The sequence below is a fragment of the Delphinus delphis genome, chromosome 15 (assembly GCF_949987515.2).
Source record: "Delphinus delphis chromosome 15, mDelDel1.2, whole genome shotgun sequence".
Taxonomy (NCBI): domain Eukaryota; kingdom Metazoa; phylum Chordata; class Mammalia; order Artiodactyla; family Delphinidae; genus Delphinus; species Delphinus delphis.
The window spans coordinates 33,674,485-33,692,144 of NC_082697.1; the positions used below are offsets into that span (position 1 = coordinate 33,674,485).

The window sequence follows — 17,660 nt, forward strand, 5'->3', positions numbered from 1 at the left end:
AGACATAAGTTTACAGAAATGTGTGGTTTCGTGAGTACATATTTACATATATGAATATTTGTGTATTACATGTATACTTATTGGAGTAATAGTGCACATTTATATAAATACATTTACATATGTAAATGAATACATCTCTCTGTGTTAAAGTTTAAGTAACACCCAATGTCCAATCTCTAGTTTTGTTTTAATTCTCCTCCCACCCCGGGGAAACACAGAAGTGTGTACCCCAAGCCTATGCCAAGATGCCTTGTAACTTGGTTGAGTTCTTCTTTTAATCGACTATTATTGAACATCTTCAAACTGAAAGTTGAATAACGGGCCGGGAGGGGAAATAAGGCCCGACCCAGCATTCGTCCGGGATTTCGCTCCCGGAGCCCCAGCCAGGGGCCGCCGCTCCCACGGATCTCCCCTCTGAGGGCAGGGGCTGGAGGCGCGAGCGCCCCCTCTGCGGCCGCGAGTCCCCGCCCTCGGCCCCACCCCGCCGCGGCTGTCCCGGCGCGCCGTCCACACCCCTGCTAGCTGCTCCCGCCCGCTCGGGGATCCCCGGCGAGCCGCGCCACCGAGGGGGAGGTGTTCGGCCTCGGCCGGGAGGGAGACGGCGGGCGGCGTCCCCTTTAAAAGCCGCGAGCGCCGCGCCACGGCGCCGCCGCCGCCGCCGTCGCCGCCGGAGTCCTCGCCCCGCCGCGCCGCGCTGCGCCCGGCTCGCGCTGCGCCCGCCGCTCTGCTTCCCACACCCGGCCGGGGATTGGCAGCCGCCGCCGGACATCGGCCGCCACAGGCTCCGCCGCCCACACGGACGACCTAGGCGCTAGCGCCTTGCGGATTACTGCGGGCTCCGAGGCACCCGCGCCCGCAGACCCTGCGCGGGTTGGAGCACCCGGCCGTGCGCGCCGCTGCGCCGTGGCCTCGGCTGCCTGGGCCAAGCCGGAGCCTAAGACCGGCGTGCAGAGCGCCGGGGAGCCGGGAGCCGAGCCCGAGCGCCGCGATGCCGATCACCTCCCGCCGTTGCTCGGGGGCCTGGGACGTGCCGGCCGAGGTGTGATCGTACCCCAGGCTGGCCACAAAGGGCACAGCGGCTTGGCCCGGGGGCGAGGAGAGCGAGGGGAGAGCGCAGCCACCCGCTTCGGCAGCCCGAAACTCGGCTCGACTCTCTGGAGAATGCGCCCGAGGACGCCGGAGCGCCGGAGCCGCGGTGGTTTCAACTGGCTAGCGCTAATGGGGGTGCACTGGAGGAAGGCAGAGTGATGCGGGGGGGCAACTCGCCCGGCACCAAGATCGCCGCTGCGCCCTTCCCCGGACCCGGCGTCTCCCAGGATGGCTGGCCCGAGCCATGGGCCCCGGCAGAGCTAGCGCCGAGCGCCCGACCCTCGCCCCCACAGTCCCGGAGCCAGCCCCCCGCGGGGCCACGCGTCCCGCGGGCTCTGGTTCCTAAGGACGACGACAGCACCAGCTTTTCCTTTCTCCCTTCCCTTCCCTGCTCCGCACTCCTCCCCCTGCTCGCTGTTGTTGTGTGTCAGCACTTGGCTGGAGACTTCTTGAACTTGCAGGGAGAGTAACTTGCGCTCCCCACTTCGCGCCGGTGCCTCTGCCCCAGCGGACCCAGCCTCGCCGCCTGCGAACCCCGCCGCCCCTCCACTCCACCGCTGGGCCCGACCCGAGACGCCTTTCCCTGCGTGCGGAGAGAGACTGCCCGGCCGGCACCCGGGAGGAGAAGGAGGAGGCGAAGGAAGGGAACCCGGTCCCTGCGCCAGGTCCTTCAGCCAGAGCTTTTTCCATGTGGAGGCTCTTTCAATGGACGTGTCCCCGCGTGCTTCTTAGACGGTCTGCGGTCTCCTAAAGGTAGACAACGTGGGCCGAGGCGGGGGCTGTGGGTGGGCGTGGGGCCCCGGCGGATGAGCCCCTCCCGGGGCCAGGTTGGGCCGGACGTAAACAGAGCAGGTCCACGTGCAGCCGAGCTCCTGCGGGGATGCCCCCATCCTACCGCCGCCGGGCGACCGTCGGCTTTGCACTCCCGGCTCGCACTTTTCCGCCCCTCCTCCCTCCCTTCTTTTCGGCATTTTATTAGGGCTGTTAACACTTAGATGATTTTATTTTTAAGGCAAAGAAATCCCTTGGAGAGGGTGGCCCCTGGATTTCACCCGTTAGCTGCCAACCTGTACACCTTGCCGTGGCGATCCCTTCTGACTTTTTCAAGTTTCTCCGGGAGACCTGCGCTCTGTACTCAGAGCTGCGTCCCATTTGGGAAAATATTAGAAGTTGGGATTCTCCCTGTTTGTTTCCAGGAATGCGAGGGGGCAGTTCTCTCGTGCCACCTTGTGCTGACACGGGAATTAATAGATATTAGCCATCTACGTAATCCTATGAAGATACCTGCGTATCTTGACTGCATTGGGGGGAGGGGGTTCGGGGATGGAGTGGCCTGCCCTGACACCTCTGAGGTTAGAGACGTGGGCCACAGGTTGCAAGTGACTTCGGAAGTTGTGCCCCTGAGTTTACTGGCTCTGGAAGTTATAGACCGTGTGTGTGTATCAGGAAGTTCTATACAGTGCCTCTAAGGAAGTCACATGCACCATTTGTGTTTATATGCCAGCGAGCGCTGTGTGATTGGGTTAGTTTAGGGGACGGAGGGGTGTGAGACCAAACGGTGGTTTCCCCAGGTTCCCTGCACAGGCTGTCAGCGTGTCACAGAAAGAAAAGGTGACAGTCACTGACGCGGGGTGGGGGGTGGGGGTCAAATTTTGTCAGACGGATTGAGAATGGAATGGGAGGGTGAAATCCATCTGGCTCAGGAACTAAGGGTCTTCCATTCTCCTAAACGTTTGAGTTCAGCTCCTCTGAAGTGTCTCCGCGAGTGTTGTCAGCCGGGTGGGCACCCTGGAGGAGGAAGCAAGGGGACCGAGCGGGAGCCGGGACCGCGGGGGCGGAAGGGGGGAGGGCTGGGCGGAGAACTCCGTGACTCACGTCGGCCCTGTCCTCAGGTCGACCATGGTGGCCGGGACCCGCTGTCTTCTAGCGTTGCTGCTTCCCCAGGTCCTCCTGGGCGTTGCGGCCGGCCTCATTCCCGAGCTGGGCCGGAGGAAGTTCGCGGTGTCTGCTGGCCGGTCTTCGTCCCAGCCCTCGGACGACGTCCTGAGTGAGTTCGAGTTGCGGTTGCTTAGCATGTTCGGCCTGAAGCAGAGACCCACCCCCAGCAGGGGTGCCGTGGTGCCCCCCTACATGCTGGACCTGTACCGCCGGCACTCGGGCCAGCCTGGCGCGCCCGCCCCGGACCACCGGCTGGAGAGGGCAGCCAGCCTCGCCAACACCGTGCGCAGCTTCCACCACGAAGGTGAGGCTTGGAGCCGGGGCGCGGGGGCGGAGACGGGGGCGGGGAGTCGTCCATCCAAGCGCCCCACAGTAGGCAGACAGCAGGCGTCCCTGGAAGGGCAGCTTGGCCGGGGCGCTGCAGACGTTTCCATGTTTGCCTCTGTAAGAACCTTTACGAACCTGACATTCACTCACTGCCTGTGTGGCGGGAGAGCCAGGGATTCCCCTTTGGTAAATCTGCACCCTTTTCCTGGCTTGCAGCCAGAAGAGCGACTCCTCCTCCAGGAACTGGAGAGAAATCAAGTGATGGGGAAGATGAGGGCAAAAGGCTTGCCCCTAGTCAGCTAAACGTGCAAGAATTCCATAGTAGAAGAATGAGGAGGGGGGCAGATTGGGATCTCTTTAGGTCTGTTTGGAAGCCTTTGCTCTATAAATCTGCTTCTCTTGCTTAAGCCGGGGTTTCAAGCATGACAGAGCCAAGGGCAGAATTTTCAGAGATAGTATTGAAAAATCAAAGCCCAGGACTCCAATGTCTTTCTAATTTACAGTAGATCTGGACCTGGTTTGGAAGATTTCAAATCCCTATCTAATCCTCGTGGGAGATCAATTCCACAATCAATCTTATTGTTTCCACAAAGACTTTCTTGTCTTGTGCTTAAATCTGAGATGAACTCCGGAGTAGAGACAAGGCTAGCCTTCAGATAAAAGCTTTTGCAGCAACTGCCTGTTTTCCTTCATGTGCACTGAAATGTGGGGTTTTTTTTTCTTTTATGATACTGGATGTGGTTCTTTTAAGGTAGGATGTTTATACTTGTTTCATCAGAAAGGCATTTAGTGGATTTGAAATGTCTTAGAGCAGCTAGTGAGATCTGTTGTACCCAAGTTCTTAGGGCAATTGGTCAAAAATATTTTCCACTTCAATTCTTTTTCTACACTTTTAAATGCTCCTTTGGCTTAACACATTCTAAATGAGCTCAGGTTCGTTCAAGTTCTAGAGAATGGTCCAAAGATGTATATCACAGAGCAGCCACTTGTAGGATATCAGGGAACTGGGATATTGTTCTGGTTTTCTTGCCTTGCCTTGCTGAGGTGGTCAATTTCAAGTGGAAATCTACCCTCTGATATAAACAAATCAGTAGTGTCACAGCCAGGCATTTTCTGCCAGTGTGAAGGAGAACTTATACTTGTGAGAACAGTCAATAGTGGGAAGGGGTCCTAAAGGCCGGTCACATAACAAAAGGGACTTCATCAAGGCAGCTATACATAGTGAAGGGGACATGAATTGAAAAATCAATTCATTTTTCAGCACATTTCTAAGTGAGGTGCTGTCTGCTAGCAGAAATCATATTTGAAAGGAAATAAGATCTCATTTTACTCCTTCAGGATTCATCCACTGAAAGCAGAAGTTGTCTGTTGTCATGCAGAAATGTTCTTGTTCCTGTACATTCTGTCATCACCACCTTGGGGAGATTATAGATCCAGCTCATCATTCCCAGCTGCTGCTGATTAGAATTGTTTCTCTGGATAGAAAAGTAATAAGAATTGCTATTTCAGCCACCTCTCCTGGAGATATAGCATGGAAACCATTCTGAACTTTATTTTTAAGGCCAAGAAGGCACTGTGTGTGTCTCTTAGAACTTTAAAGGAAGATAGATCATTTAAGGCATTTGACACCTAAAAACGTTCAGTTGCATGAGGATTCCATCAGTGAAGTCTGCATATTTCTCCTTCCTCTGGAAGTGGCTCGACCAAAACTAAACAGTCTAGAACTTATTGGAGTGTATAATTTTAACTTAAAGAGCCTGCTTGAGTTTATAAGTCAGAATTTATGTCTTTAAACGTGTAAATGTTATGCACCAAATAGTGCAGAAGTTACCAACTTGCTTAAAATCAAGTTGCAATAATAACTTCAGATCTTTATGAAATTAGATAATAAAAAAAAAGCTATGTAATGTTTGCCCCAAATTTCAACAAACCCATTCCTTTTCTTCTTAAGACTAGCATATAATCATTAGGCTACAAATTGCCCTTTTTTGAAGACCGTTTCATTTTTACGTAAACCAGAATTTGGTTTTTGTAAATATTCTTGTTTATAAAACATCCATGCATGGCACTAAAAAATCTTTTAATAAACCATGTGATTAAGGCTGCAGGTTTAAGAGCAGAATTTGGTTCCTAGAGCCTTTGTGGCTGTTTTTTTGGTAAAGGACCTGATTACGAGAATTACCTGTTGGTTTTATTTGCGGGTGGGATCTGGGTGATTTGGCGAAATACAAGACAAGAAGTATCATGATGGCATTCTTTCAACCGATGTGTGAAGATAATGGGTCTACATCATAGGTGATCTGACACAGAAATTATCAGTTATCATTTCTCCTATTAAGCTTTGTCTAGTCCTTTCTCCAGTGGCTTTTATTCGGGAGAGCCCAAGCGCTGGAAAATTTTTCTTTTTTCAAAGTTGTTAAAAAGTGCTTCGGAACTGCCACTGAGGATAGAAAAAACACTTCTTCAACTGGAAACAGTGTTTTGTGTTTTGCTTGTAGTTAAAAACACATTGAAATTGGTTGACTTGATTGGCCTTGCAAAAAATCTTCATTCTTTCCTGTCAGATTGGAATATGGAAGGACCACGCGCTCACTCTCCAGACTCTGAAGGACACAGTTCTCTTTTTGCCCAAAATAACTGAATTATTTGCCTCTATGACTGAAGCTTTGAAATAGAGATTAACCCCGTTCCCACAAATGTAATTTTCTTGAAAATATTCATTTAAAAGGAAAGTTCAAGAAACAACCACTGCTCTTTGATGGAGCACTGGTATCACAAATTCCCAGTGCAACCAAAGGATTTGGACACATACACCCCCCCAAACCAGTGCTCACTTGGGGTGCTTCCCTAGTGTCCCCAGGTATTTCATTGTGATTGTGAAAGGCCCCCTTTAGGTAGAACAGGCATTCTATTTGGAAATGCTCATAGAGATTGAGGCTTTGGTGCCCAGAGATAGTTCTTGCACTTATGTTTTCCATTTTGCCTCGTTTTTAGTGGTTCCTCTCTGTTCCCCCTTGATCCCTCCTCATTGAGCTATTTTGTCTTTTTAAGACTTTCCCTTTGTGTGTTTCACCAAATAAGCAACAATAAGAGGGCCCTGGATCATTCCAAAGGTGTTGGAGCTAAGAGAGTGGGTAGAGGCCAAATCAGGGTTGGTGACAACGACCATGCTCTTTCTTTTAGCTGCCATCTCCTTTGTTGTCTTTGTTTTTTTAACTGATTCATTTTAACCTTTTGTATTTTATCGTTGTTTTTCTCCTTGATACATCAATTCTCTAACCATTATTTTATATTTTGGAAAATTTTATTTATTATTCTCCACTACTTTCATTTTATTTCAGGGCAGTGATTTCCAACCTTACTGATTTACTAGAACATTCCCAGGTTTTTATTGTTGTTTTCTTAATGGACATTTTTTGTCTAAAGAGTGTTGCAAAATTCTCAAAATGTAATGACAACTCACTTTTTGCTAAAACCCATCAAAACTTGTCCTCATCATACTGTAGGACAAACAGGCAGTCACAAAATATCAGTGGTTCCACACAAGATCTGTATGTCCCAGTGGCCCCTGCCACTTTACCTTTCTGCTTTACTTTTCTGTTCTGTCTGCTTCTTCCACCATTTCTATCCCTTTAACTGGGACAGAACATGCCCTACCGTTATCACTGTGTTAAATATAAATCTGCCTCTAATGGTTTTGACTTTTGCTTGAGTTTTTGACTCCTCCCCTATGTTAGATGGTGCCGTCTAGTGGCCAGAAACTTGGGAGCTGCAGTAGACTCAAGTTCATAGCTAATGTTCTTAGTTTACTAGCTCTGTGACCTTAGGAAAATCACATAACCTCTCTGAGCTCCAACTATTTCATTTACAAAATGGAGCCAGTAACAGTTCCTCTCTAACTGATTTGTCATAAGGTAATTCATATAAAGTTCTTAGTTCCAGACCTGGCACAAACAACCATTCAGCACACCTGCTGTCATTATCGTGATGACTTGTTTCTTTATGTCCTATTCTCCCCTGGTCTAGGGAAGAGGAGGCCAAAGTGGACCTAGGCTAGCTGAGGGAATTCAATCTTGTCTGTTTGAATGTAGGTGAATAATTGACAGTGTAGATGATTAAGTTAGAACTTCACTTTTTGGAGGAGAGGTCAAATGTCATTGTTGCCTTATTTTTCTTTACTTTCCCACATTTTTGTAGCCATAGCTCCATCTATTTGGATAAGAACTTAGAGGTTCAAGAACCCATGTCTAAGATAGGCTGGAATCCTCAGATCCCTTGGCAAGTGCAGCTTATTCAATAAGGGTTATTTACAGAGAATTAATAATTGTATATACCTCCAGAAAAGCATACATTACCTACTTAGGTAAATACTCCATATTTTCAGAATCCCTAGGCTTGTTGTGGTGATTTGCAGATTCTTTACTTCATTTCAAAACGTTCAGATTTTTTTCTGCCTTCTAGAAAAATTTCATGTTCCCTTGAAGATCAAAGGAGAGGGTAGTAGGTGCCCTAACCTTGGTCAGTTGTTTTCCTGGGTTTGGGGGTTCCTATGACTTTCTGACTTATCTCTGTGACCAGAGTCTGCAGTCAGGGATCTTGTCATGGAGGCCTTTGTATTAAGGAGGGATAGTGGTCCTTCAGGGATTAGGCTGACTGAGATGAAACTGCACAGTTGGAGAGGGATCTTCACATTACTTGTTAATGTTTAATAGTGTAATTTTTTCCTTTGCTAAGTGATTATCCTTTTGGCCACTTACCTCCAATGAGATTTTGAAGCACATGAAACTGCTTTTTTATAGGTTAAATCCAGTTGAATGGTGGTAGTTTTGTATAATTCAGTCTCATATTAGTCTTTTGGAGGGTTATTGTTCTATTTAATGCCCCTTTTATACCCATCCTCTTTACTTCATTTACTTGTCTCTCGTGCTTACCTGGGAGATTGTTCCTTCATCCTCCTCCTGGCTGTGTGTGTCTGTGTGTGTCTGTGTGTGTGTGTCTGTGTGTGTGTGTGTGTGTGTGTGTGTGTGTGTGTGTGTGTGTGTATGATTTCTCTGGGCACCTTTGTTAATACAGCTGTTCCCCAAAGGCCCTGGATAATGTGCCGTTCCTTCCTCTCCTTAAAAGAAGAGAAAGCGCTTTTAGGTGTGCCGGGAGCAGCGAAGTCAGTTGCCCGGGTCCAGGCCTTGGCTTTGTGTCATTGTGTCTGATGGGTGTGCAGATTTTTAGGTCACTCTTCTTTTCTCTGGTAGCTGGTGGCTTCTCTGCTGAAAGAATGCCTTCAGGGAAAACATCAGAGGGCTCCTGAATTGCAGGGAGGAAAGGAAAGAAGGGGCTAAACACAACCCTTGATACTTGTCGGAGCCACAGAGGAGAGCTCTGGTTGATTGGTGGGAGGATTATTTTAAAAATAGTGCCTGGCCAGAAGTACCATTAGCCAGCAGCGGGGTTTAGAGCGGCTCCCCAAAGGTATCCGTACGGGTACCGGTTAGCAGGCTTGAGGGGACAGTGGGGGACTCCCTTCTTGGCCTGATGGTCTCCCTGTCCAAGGAGAGGCGATTTAGATCTTTCTGTTCTGAGTCTGGCTGCTCACCCCTGGCCTCAAGTCTTACTCCTTGGCCAACGCTAATGGTTCTTCTATTCATTTCTATATTATTTAACAAAAAGGCACTTTAAAATATGTTCCTGGGGCTTCCCTGGTGGCGCAGTGGTTGAGAGTCTGCCTGCCGATGCAGGGGACACGGGTTCGTGCCCCGGTCCGGGAAGATCCCACATGCCGCGGAGCGGCTGGGCCCGTGAGCCACGGCCGCTGAGCCTGCGCGTCCGGAGCCTGTGCTCCGCAATGGGAGAGGCCGCAACAGTGAGAGGCCCGCGTACCGAAAAAAAAAAAAAAAGTTCCTGGCAATTTATACTTGCATGTGAAAAACGTTCTTTAAAACCTTTAGCCTCGAAGGGCAGTTCACCAGCTTCCAGCATTACCTCACCTCGGAGCTGCTAGAAATGCTGCATCTCAGGCCCTACCCCAGACTTACCCACTGAATCAGAATCTGCATTTGAACAGTTAAGGTGTCCTATAGGTGTTTTGCACAGAGGTTGAAGTTTGAGAAACGTCCCATTAAAGCATTCCTCCATAATTTGGTATAAACCACCCCTGTTGACCTTAGCTTGCAGTGATGACTGTTGCTTTGATGATGAAGGTTTACACAGGTAGAATCTTTGAGTGAGCGATCTGAAGTGATTATCCTTTGCTAAAATGTCTAAATTTTGTGAACAATGAATAGCCGTTTGGTTCAGGAGAAATACAACCAGAAAATTAATGAAAATATGGTTTCCTCTTATGGTGATGGCAGGGCCAAATAGATTTTGTTAGCACTCAGGTTGGATCCTGAATGAAGCAGGTAAAATTTGTTGACAGTGAAATAACAGGATGTGATAAAGCTAGAAGAAAGTAAACCCAAATATCCCAAATTCTAGTGCTGTTTACTATCAATTTAATAATAATGTGCACCTTTGATGATTTGCAGACTATACATTCAAGGTGCTATGTTATATTTTATTGTTTGCTTGACAAGCAGTACTCCTTAAAATTGAAATTCTGGAATTTTAAATCAGGAAGAACTTTTATGAATAGCCCACTTGAATGACTATTTTAAAATAATGATAATAGATATAAAATGATTATTCTGTAATTAGATTATCCCTTACATCATGAATGTCAATAATGACATTTCTGTAGATTTTTATAAATTTGGGGGAGATTTATCTGTATCCTGTAGCCTATTATTGGGTAGGTGTATAATTTTAATATGGTTTATTTTTTTTTAAAGATAAAGGAATTACAAACAGAAGAGAATTATTTTTTTTTTCCCAAAAGCATCTGCAATGAGATTTTGCTTTTGAGGTCATAAAGAGGTGAGAGAAGAGACAAAGTTGGGAAGTTATTTCTCTTGAAATCATCCAGCCTTAATTACTACAGTGTCCTAGTACCACCCTTACGTTTCCAAAGAAGTAGATCCCTGTAAATGCCTTTGTCTCTGGACTTTTGAGTAAAATAGTAGGGTGTACTTTGCAAAATGTCATCGTTGATGTTGAGTTTCAGAGTCTTTAATTAGGAAACTGAAATCTGTATATCGAGATTTGTAAATCATCTAAATTGCAGAGTAATGTTTTAGAATACTGCTTAAGGGATTGACATTAAAGCCTTTTTCTTTTTAAGAAATGCAATAATTTCCTCAAATCCTCACTCATTAGACCTCTATTAACTATAGTGCTGACTTTTTTTTTTTTTTGCCCTAAAGTCTGTGAATTCCAAAGAAATGCTTCACCATTTCCCCCATCATTATAGCCACCTGGAAGCAGTATTCACGTATTAGATTAAACACGTAACAGTGAATTGTGAAATTTTGTTTCATGGTGTGTATATTGACATAAATGTATAGAAAAGGGAGGATCATTTCTTTATCTAAAGGGCAAATTTTAACTTTCTGGCTGCAGATTTTTACATGTGTTAAATCAAACCCTGAAGTGATGTATATAAATCCTTATATACAATCAAATTGTCATACTTGCCTTACTGAATGATTTTTCCTTTTTTCTACTTTTTTCCATTAAATTAGAATCTTTGGAAGAATTGCCAGAAATAAGTGGAAAAACAACCCGTAGATTCTTCTTTAATTTAACTTCTATCCCCACTGAGGAGTTTATCACCTCAGCAGAACTTCAGGTCTTTCGGGAACAGATGCAGGAAACTTTGGAAAACAATAGCAGTTTCCATCACCGAATTAATATTTATGAAATTATAAAACCTGCCACAGCCAACTCCAAGTTCCCTGTGACCAGACTTCTGGACACCAGGTTGGTGACTCAGAATGCCAGCAGGTGGGAGAGCTTTGATGTCACCCCTGCCGTGATGAGGTGGACAGCGCAGGGGCTCGCCAACCACGGGTTTGTGGTGGAGGTGGCCCACCCAGAGGACAGCCATGGGGTCTCCAAGAGGCACGTGCGGATTAGCAGGTCTTTGCACCAAGACAAGCACAGCTGGTCACAGAGAAGGCCTTTGCTGGTCACTTTTGGCCACGATGGGAAAGGACACCCTCTCCACCAAAGAGAAAAGCGTCAGGCAAAACACAAACAGCGGAAACGCCTCAAGTCCAGTTGTAAGAGACACCCTTTGTACGTGGACTTCAGTGACGTGGGGTGGAATGACTGGATCGTCGCCCCCCCGGGGTATCATGCCTTTTACTGCCACGGGGAGTGCCCTTTCCCCCTGGCTGATCACCTGAACTCCACAAACCACGCCATCGTCCAGACGCTGGTCAACTCAGTTAACTCTAAGATTCCCAAGGCGTGCTGTGTCCCAACAGAACTCAGTGCCATCTCCATGCTGTACCTTGACGAGAATGAAAAGGTGGTATTAAAGAACTATCAGGACATGGTTGTCGAGGGTTGTGGGTGTCGTTAGCACAGCAAAATAAAATAAAATAAATAAATATATATATATATATTTTAGAAAAAAGCAAAAAAAAAAAATCAAGTTGACACTTTAATATTTCCCAATGAAGACTTTATTTATGGAATGGAATGGAGAAAAAAAAAACAGCTATTTTGAAAATATATTTATATCTACGAAAAGAAGTTGGGAAAACAAATATTTTAATCAGAGAATTATTCCTTAAAGATTTTAAAATGTATTTAGTTGTACATTTTATATGGGTTCAACCCCAGCACATGAAGTATAATGGTCAGATTTATTTTGTATTTATTTACTATTATAACCACTTTTTAGGAAAAATAGCTAATTTGTATTTATATGTAATCAAAAGAAGTATTGGGTTTGTACATAATTTTCCAAAAATTGTAGTTGTTTTCAGTCGTGTGTATTTAAGATGAAAAGTCTACATGGAAGGTTACTCTGGCAAAGTGCTTAGCACATTTGCTTTTTTTTTTGCAGTGCTACTGTTAAGGTCACAAGTTCATGTCCAGAAAAAAAAAAAAAAGTGGATAATCCACTCTGCTGACTTTCAAGATTATTATATTATTCAATTCTCAGGAATGTTGCAGAGTGGTTGTCCAGTCCATGAGAACTTACATCCTTATTAGGTGGAATATTTGGATAAGAACCAGACATTGCTGATCGAATATAGAAACCCCCCACCCCTTAGTTTGCAGAAAGAGTAAAGCAGGACCAATAGAAATAATTAAGAAAAGATGAACCTGCAGGAAAGTGAATGATGGTTTGTTGTTCTTCTTTCCTAAACTAGTGACCCCTTCAAAGGGGCTGGTCTGGCCAAAGTATTAAATAAAACATAAGATTTCGTCATTATTGATATTGTGGTCATGTATATTTAAAATTGATATCTAGTGGCCCTCATGAAGAGTTGAAAATTGATTTGTATTTTACTTTTACCTCACCTAAGAGCTCTTTATGCTCAAAAGGACTCAATTTTCTAACTGCCTCTCCACAGCAAAATTGTTTTCTGCCTACCCCTGTTCTCTGTTCCATCAGCTTGCTTTTCTTTCCAAGGTTATGTGTTTGAACACATTTCTCCAAATGTTAAACCTATTTCAGATAATAAATATCAAAGCTCTGGCATTTCATTCTATAAAGGCCAACCTGTAAGAGAAAATGGTGCATTTGTACAGCGTTCACAAAGATTACCTTGTGTTTGCATTTTTGCTTCTGAGGCTACTCATTTTGGAGGGAGGTAGGGAGAAGGCAAGGAATAGTTGGAAATTTGCAGGCAAGTCATTGGCTAATTCCTAGGAATTAATCAATGATTTAGTATTTCACATGAACCTCTTTGGGGCAGGAAGATTTAAGAGAAAACCGAAGCAACAAAAATCAAGCCAAACCTGGGGAACCCAAGATAAAGTTTCAGAGATGATATCCCATGCAGTAGAGGCAATGGTGCCAAAAAATTAGAAAGGGAAAGTGTCTGAGATCAAGCTTCTACAAGGACATCTGCCAGTTGGACTGAAGCCCAAGCAGAATGAAGTCGAATTAGGCCGCTCAGAATGAACACATACCAGTGGCAGGGCTTCTGTGCTCTGGGTTGAAATCAGACCCAAGGAAGGGTTCGGTGGGTATGCTTGTATGGCCAGGGGACCCACAACCCCACAATTTTACTGGAAGTATTTTAAGGTCAATTTCTAGGACTTTGTGTCACCTCTGATCCTGCTGTGATTGGTGAGGCCTAGTTCTAATTTCCTTTCCTAGCCCTTCCTTGATGCGGCTGAAAAAAAGTGTGTTAGTAAAGGAACAGAGTGTTATCATCAGATTCGTCCCAGGAATTAACTTGCAATGACCCTGTTACATTTTGGGTTATATTTTGGGTGTGATAGATTTAACCCTCGTTTTGAGATTACGTAGATCATATTTTTCTAAAAAATTAGTACAAGTTATCTTTTATTCCTTCCACTGTTAAAATCTTTTAGTTTCTTTTTATCCCTATTCTATTGCTCTTTATGTATCATTGGTGTTAGACACCCCTGTGGAGGGCGGGATCGTCTTTGTCCCTTGGCATTCTTCACCCTCTCTTGCCATGGGTGTGAGGGGCAGGCTGCACAGTCGTAACATCTTAAAAAATAATAACCCACGTTTTCTCATCTCCAAATACTCTAGATAAGAGTTGTAAAAGTACAGCACAAGAATTTCCATACATTTGGCAGTTCCGTCCCTTTTTATTTCTCTGCTTCATTGGGTCTGATTTTCTCGGTTAAAATGATTCTCAAATGTTCTTTTCTCAAACGGTTCTCAAATGGTTCGTGCATAATATATATGTGTAAATATATATAGACATATATATGTGAATATATATAAATATATACACAAATATATGTGTAAATATACATACAAATATATGTGTGAATACATATAAATATATGTGTAAATATATATAGACATATATATGTGAATATATATAAATATATACACAAATATATGGGTAAATATACAAATATATGTGTGAATACATATAAATATATGTGTAAATATATATAGACATATATGTAATATGTATAAATATACATATGAAGATATATGTGATTAGTATTACATATATATAGATGACGGCACTTTCAGTTTAATTTCAGAGATTTTTTTAATAGTTGAGGACTCTGACCCTCTTGGCAGCTCATTTGAGAAACATAATATTCTTACATATATTCTACATTCCTATAGACGTTTTGTCTCACATTCTTCATTCTGAGAAAAAAAGTGTCATAACTAACCCCATGGCACTGAATGTCTTCAGTTTTCAGTCACTATTCTATAGGAAACTTTGAATCTTTTTAGAGTTGGCTTTTCAAAAAATGTAGTAAGTTTCTGAATTTGGGGAGATCACCTTTCAAAATTAAGTTGTGTCATCTCGTTTTGTGCTTGTCTGGGCTGTGTGCACCTCCCTGGCATGGTTTTAACCTGTATGGCAGGTCCAGATTGCTCTGTTCATTTTTTGCCTTCAAAATTGGTGAAGAAGAAGATGAGTCGTTTACAAATTTCTCTGTGCTTCCATTTTTGCGTAATTTCTACTCCATTTGCTGCTTTAAATTGTACCTCAGGAGGCCAAGAGTGGAGAGATGATCTATCAGTCTGGTCTAGGTAGCAGGCTACATCATTACTGGATAATCTAAGTGTTCCATATCTTTTTCCTCAGCTTTTTATTGGAGGTGGAAAAACCATTTGTGCATTTCACAGCACTTTTTAAAATAGTGTATTTCTATTCTAGAGTCATATTAATGTTAAAATATTGATTCATGGAGTGTTAGATGCCACAGCCCCCCGGTCTGTTATAAGGCAAAAGGAACCTAGCGTTGCAGTAAAGAACAATTTAAGTGTAGAAATAAGTGTGACATGGATAGGCAATCACAAAGAAGTAGGACTGCCCTGGCACTATTCTATTCCTTTTCTGCTTTATTTTTTGCAGGGGGCAGGTAGGGTGAGATGGGATTAATGCAGGTTTGCTTCACTCAGGTAAATTGCTTTTCCTCTTGCCTGCACACCACTGACATAAATTATAGCCTTATGGTTTTCTCCATGGCAGAGTTTTCTCACCGTTTCCCTGCCCTGCAAACTTCAAAGTGAACTTCTACTTAACTTGGGGGACCAATGCTCTAAATAAAACTTTTAGATTTTAATGTGCATGCGAATCACCAATACTAGCTCCAGGAGAATGCAGCCTTGATGTGTATACAGACCCCTTGGGATCATGTTATAACATAGGTTCTGTTGCCATGAGTCTGGGGTGGGGCCTGAGATTCTGCATTTCCAACACATTCCCAGGTGTAGCTGCCTTTACCCACCGGCTTAAGGTCTTACACATTGAGTAGCAAGGCTGTAAGAATTCTCAATCACAACAGCAGAAAGCGGGACTAAGTTTAGGCCCCTTGCTAAGAAATAGCACTAAAAGGAAAAACAAAACAAAACAACAAAACCTGTATACAGGATGGCATTTGGATACATTTTATCTGAAATGATGCCCTACATATTTTTTTCAAAGGCATTCTTTTCCCCCACAAGATGACTGGCAATTTTGTGTTCTAGCCACCCTCAGACATGAAAACACTTGGTTGCTTATCTTGTAAAATCTGCTCAGCTTGCTTGCTTGGGCATGTATGTAGTCAGTTTAGTCAAATACGTGTCAGTACATCTATGTGGATGGGGGAGCAGGTGCAAGCCCTTAACGTACTTTTAAAAAGTTTTAACACTTAAGTCAGTCCACTGAGTTGATCCCGTGTGATCTTAGTGCCAAGCGTCTGAGTTAAAAGTTTTCCCTTTGAAGGCAGCAAATAGATGTCATACATTTGAAGCATTTGTTTATACTAAAAATGATGCTTTATTTTTTTTTCAAGTTCTAAGACAGTTCACTCTACAGCACCATTGAGCCTAGAGGGTGATATAAAGCTTCCCAAGCTAGTATTTGACATTTGCTTTAATGGATATTGGAATTTGTGATGCCACGGTTGGCTTCGAAGAAGGTGCTGAAGTGAATGGGCTCTGACTAGAAAAAGTTAAAGGAATTGACTTCCATCTGCAAAGGGGGTCAGCAAAGAAAGAACTTTGTCTTGGCCCCTCTTTTGTAGCAAAACATCTTAGGAAGGTCATCTGTTTAGTAGCCTCATTTTACTTTCTAAGGGAGCACTTTGAAGGTTTCTTACAAGCAACTCAGATTTGAATATTTGTTGAAGAAATGCTGAAATGAATGAATCCTAATCTCAAATACACTCTTTATATACATATATAACGTAGACATATATCGATATAGATATACTCACACAGATATATAGATATATAGATAGATAGATATACCTACGTTTTCTCTTGCAGATATATATACTCCAGGGGAAAAAAAATCTTGGTTTGTTCCTGTCTGGGGTCCAAATGCTGAGTGTAGGGTGCCTAATTTTGTATCCATTGGGTCTATCATTTCGTTTAGGTCTCCACACTTTGGACTGACTCCTTCTGAGGTGCGTGAGCAGTGTGCCAGATATTGACTTGAACGCCACTTCCAGCCCGTGTTTGCCCTGCCTTCTGGGCCACACTCCAAGCAGTGCCAGGACTGCATTCTCGCTGCAGTGCGTGCCGATGAGCAGCTCTCTCTGCAAACCGCCCATTGCTGAAAGCTCCCCTCGTGAGGAACAGGCTCTCATCTGGTCTGCATTTACACTGGAACTGCTTGGCCACAACACGATGAGAGAATAATTATTGAACTATTTTACTGTACAACTATTTCCAAATTGTTGATTCTTTATTGATTTCAGGAGGCAAGCTAATTGCCCCATGGCAACTTGATGTGAACATTTAATGAAGATCAGGAAACAGAGTTTATGAAAAGCTTTGTATAGTCACTGCAAAGTTTCAAGAACTGTTTTATACTTCCTGACAGTGCTGGGCCGAGCTTAATGGTTTGTTTTTATTACTTAAGAGTGTAAACCTTGCTTTAGCCCGGTGTGTGGAAACTATACCCTCATCCCACATTACGCATTTTCGAGTTGCTTTTTCCTCACTCCCAACTTCCTTTCCTGCCATCTACAATCAGGACTTGTTCTGTTTTAATTGTCTGAAAGCAAGTTTCTATCTTTGCACCCTGAGAACCTTAATACACACACACTCCTAAATAAGTGTCTGCATTGTTTCACTTTGTTTTGGGTGGAGTTTCTTTTCGGCACTTGGTTGCTAGACAACCAACCAGACAAAAGTTAAAGATTGAAAAGGCATTTTTAAAGATGTCGAATCTCGGCTGCTGAGCTGTTTTATCTTTGTCTTTATATGGAAGGCTTAGTTCTCTTACCAGGTTACCCTGGTCTTTTGTTGC

At 44.1% G+C, this 17,660-nt stretch overlaps 1 protein-coding gene across 2 annotated transcripts; it reads left to right on the forward strand.

The window, feature by feature from the left end:
• The first annotated feature begins 583 nt into the window (after window positions 1-583).
• Window positions 584-17,440, forward strand: BMP2 (bone morphogenetic protein 2). Of its 2 annotated transcripts, XM_060031220.1 has the most exons (4): window positions 584-1,842; window positions 2,982-3,331; window positions 10,968-11,758; window positions 16,782-17,440. In XM_060031220.1, exons 2-4 carry the CDS (start codon window positions 2,989-2,991, stop codon window positions 16,809-16,811), a joined length of 1,164 nt encoding a protein of 387 aa, XP_059887203.1. In that variant the 5' UTR covers window positions 584-1,842; window positions 2,982-2,988; the 3' UTR covers window positions 16,812-17,440. The 2 variants fall into 2 exon arrangements, with proteins under 2 accessions (XP_059887203.1, XP_059887202.1); XM_060031219.1 differs by lacking the exon at window positions 16,782-17,440 and having other exon boundaries at window positions 10,968-12,955.
• Window positions 17,441-17,660: the final 220 nt, after the last annotated feature.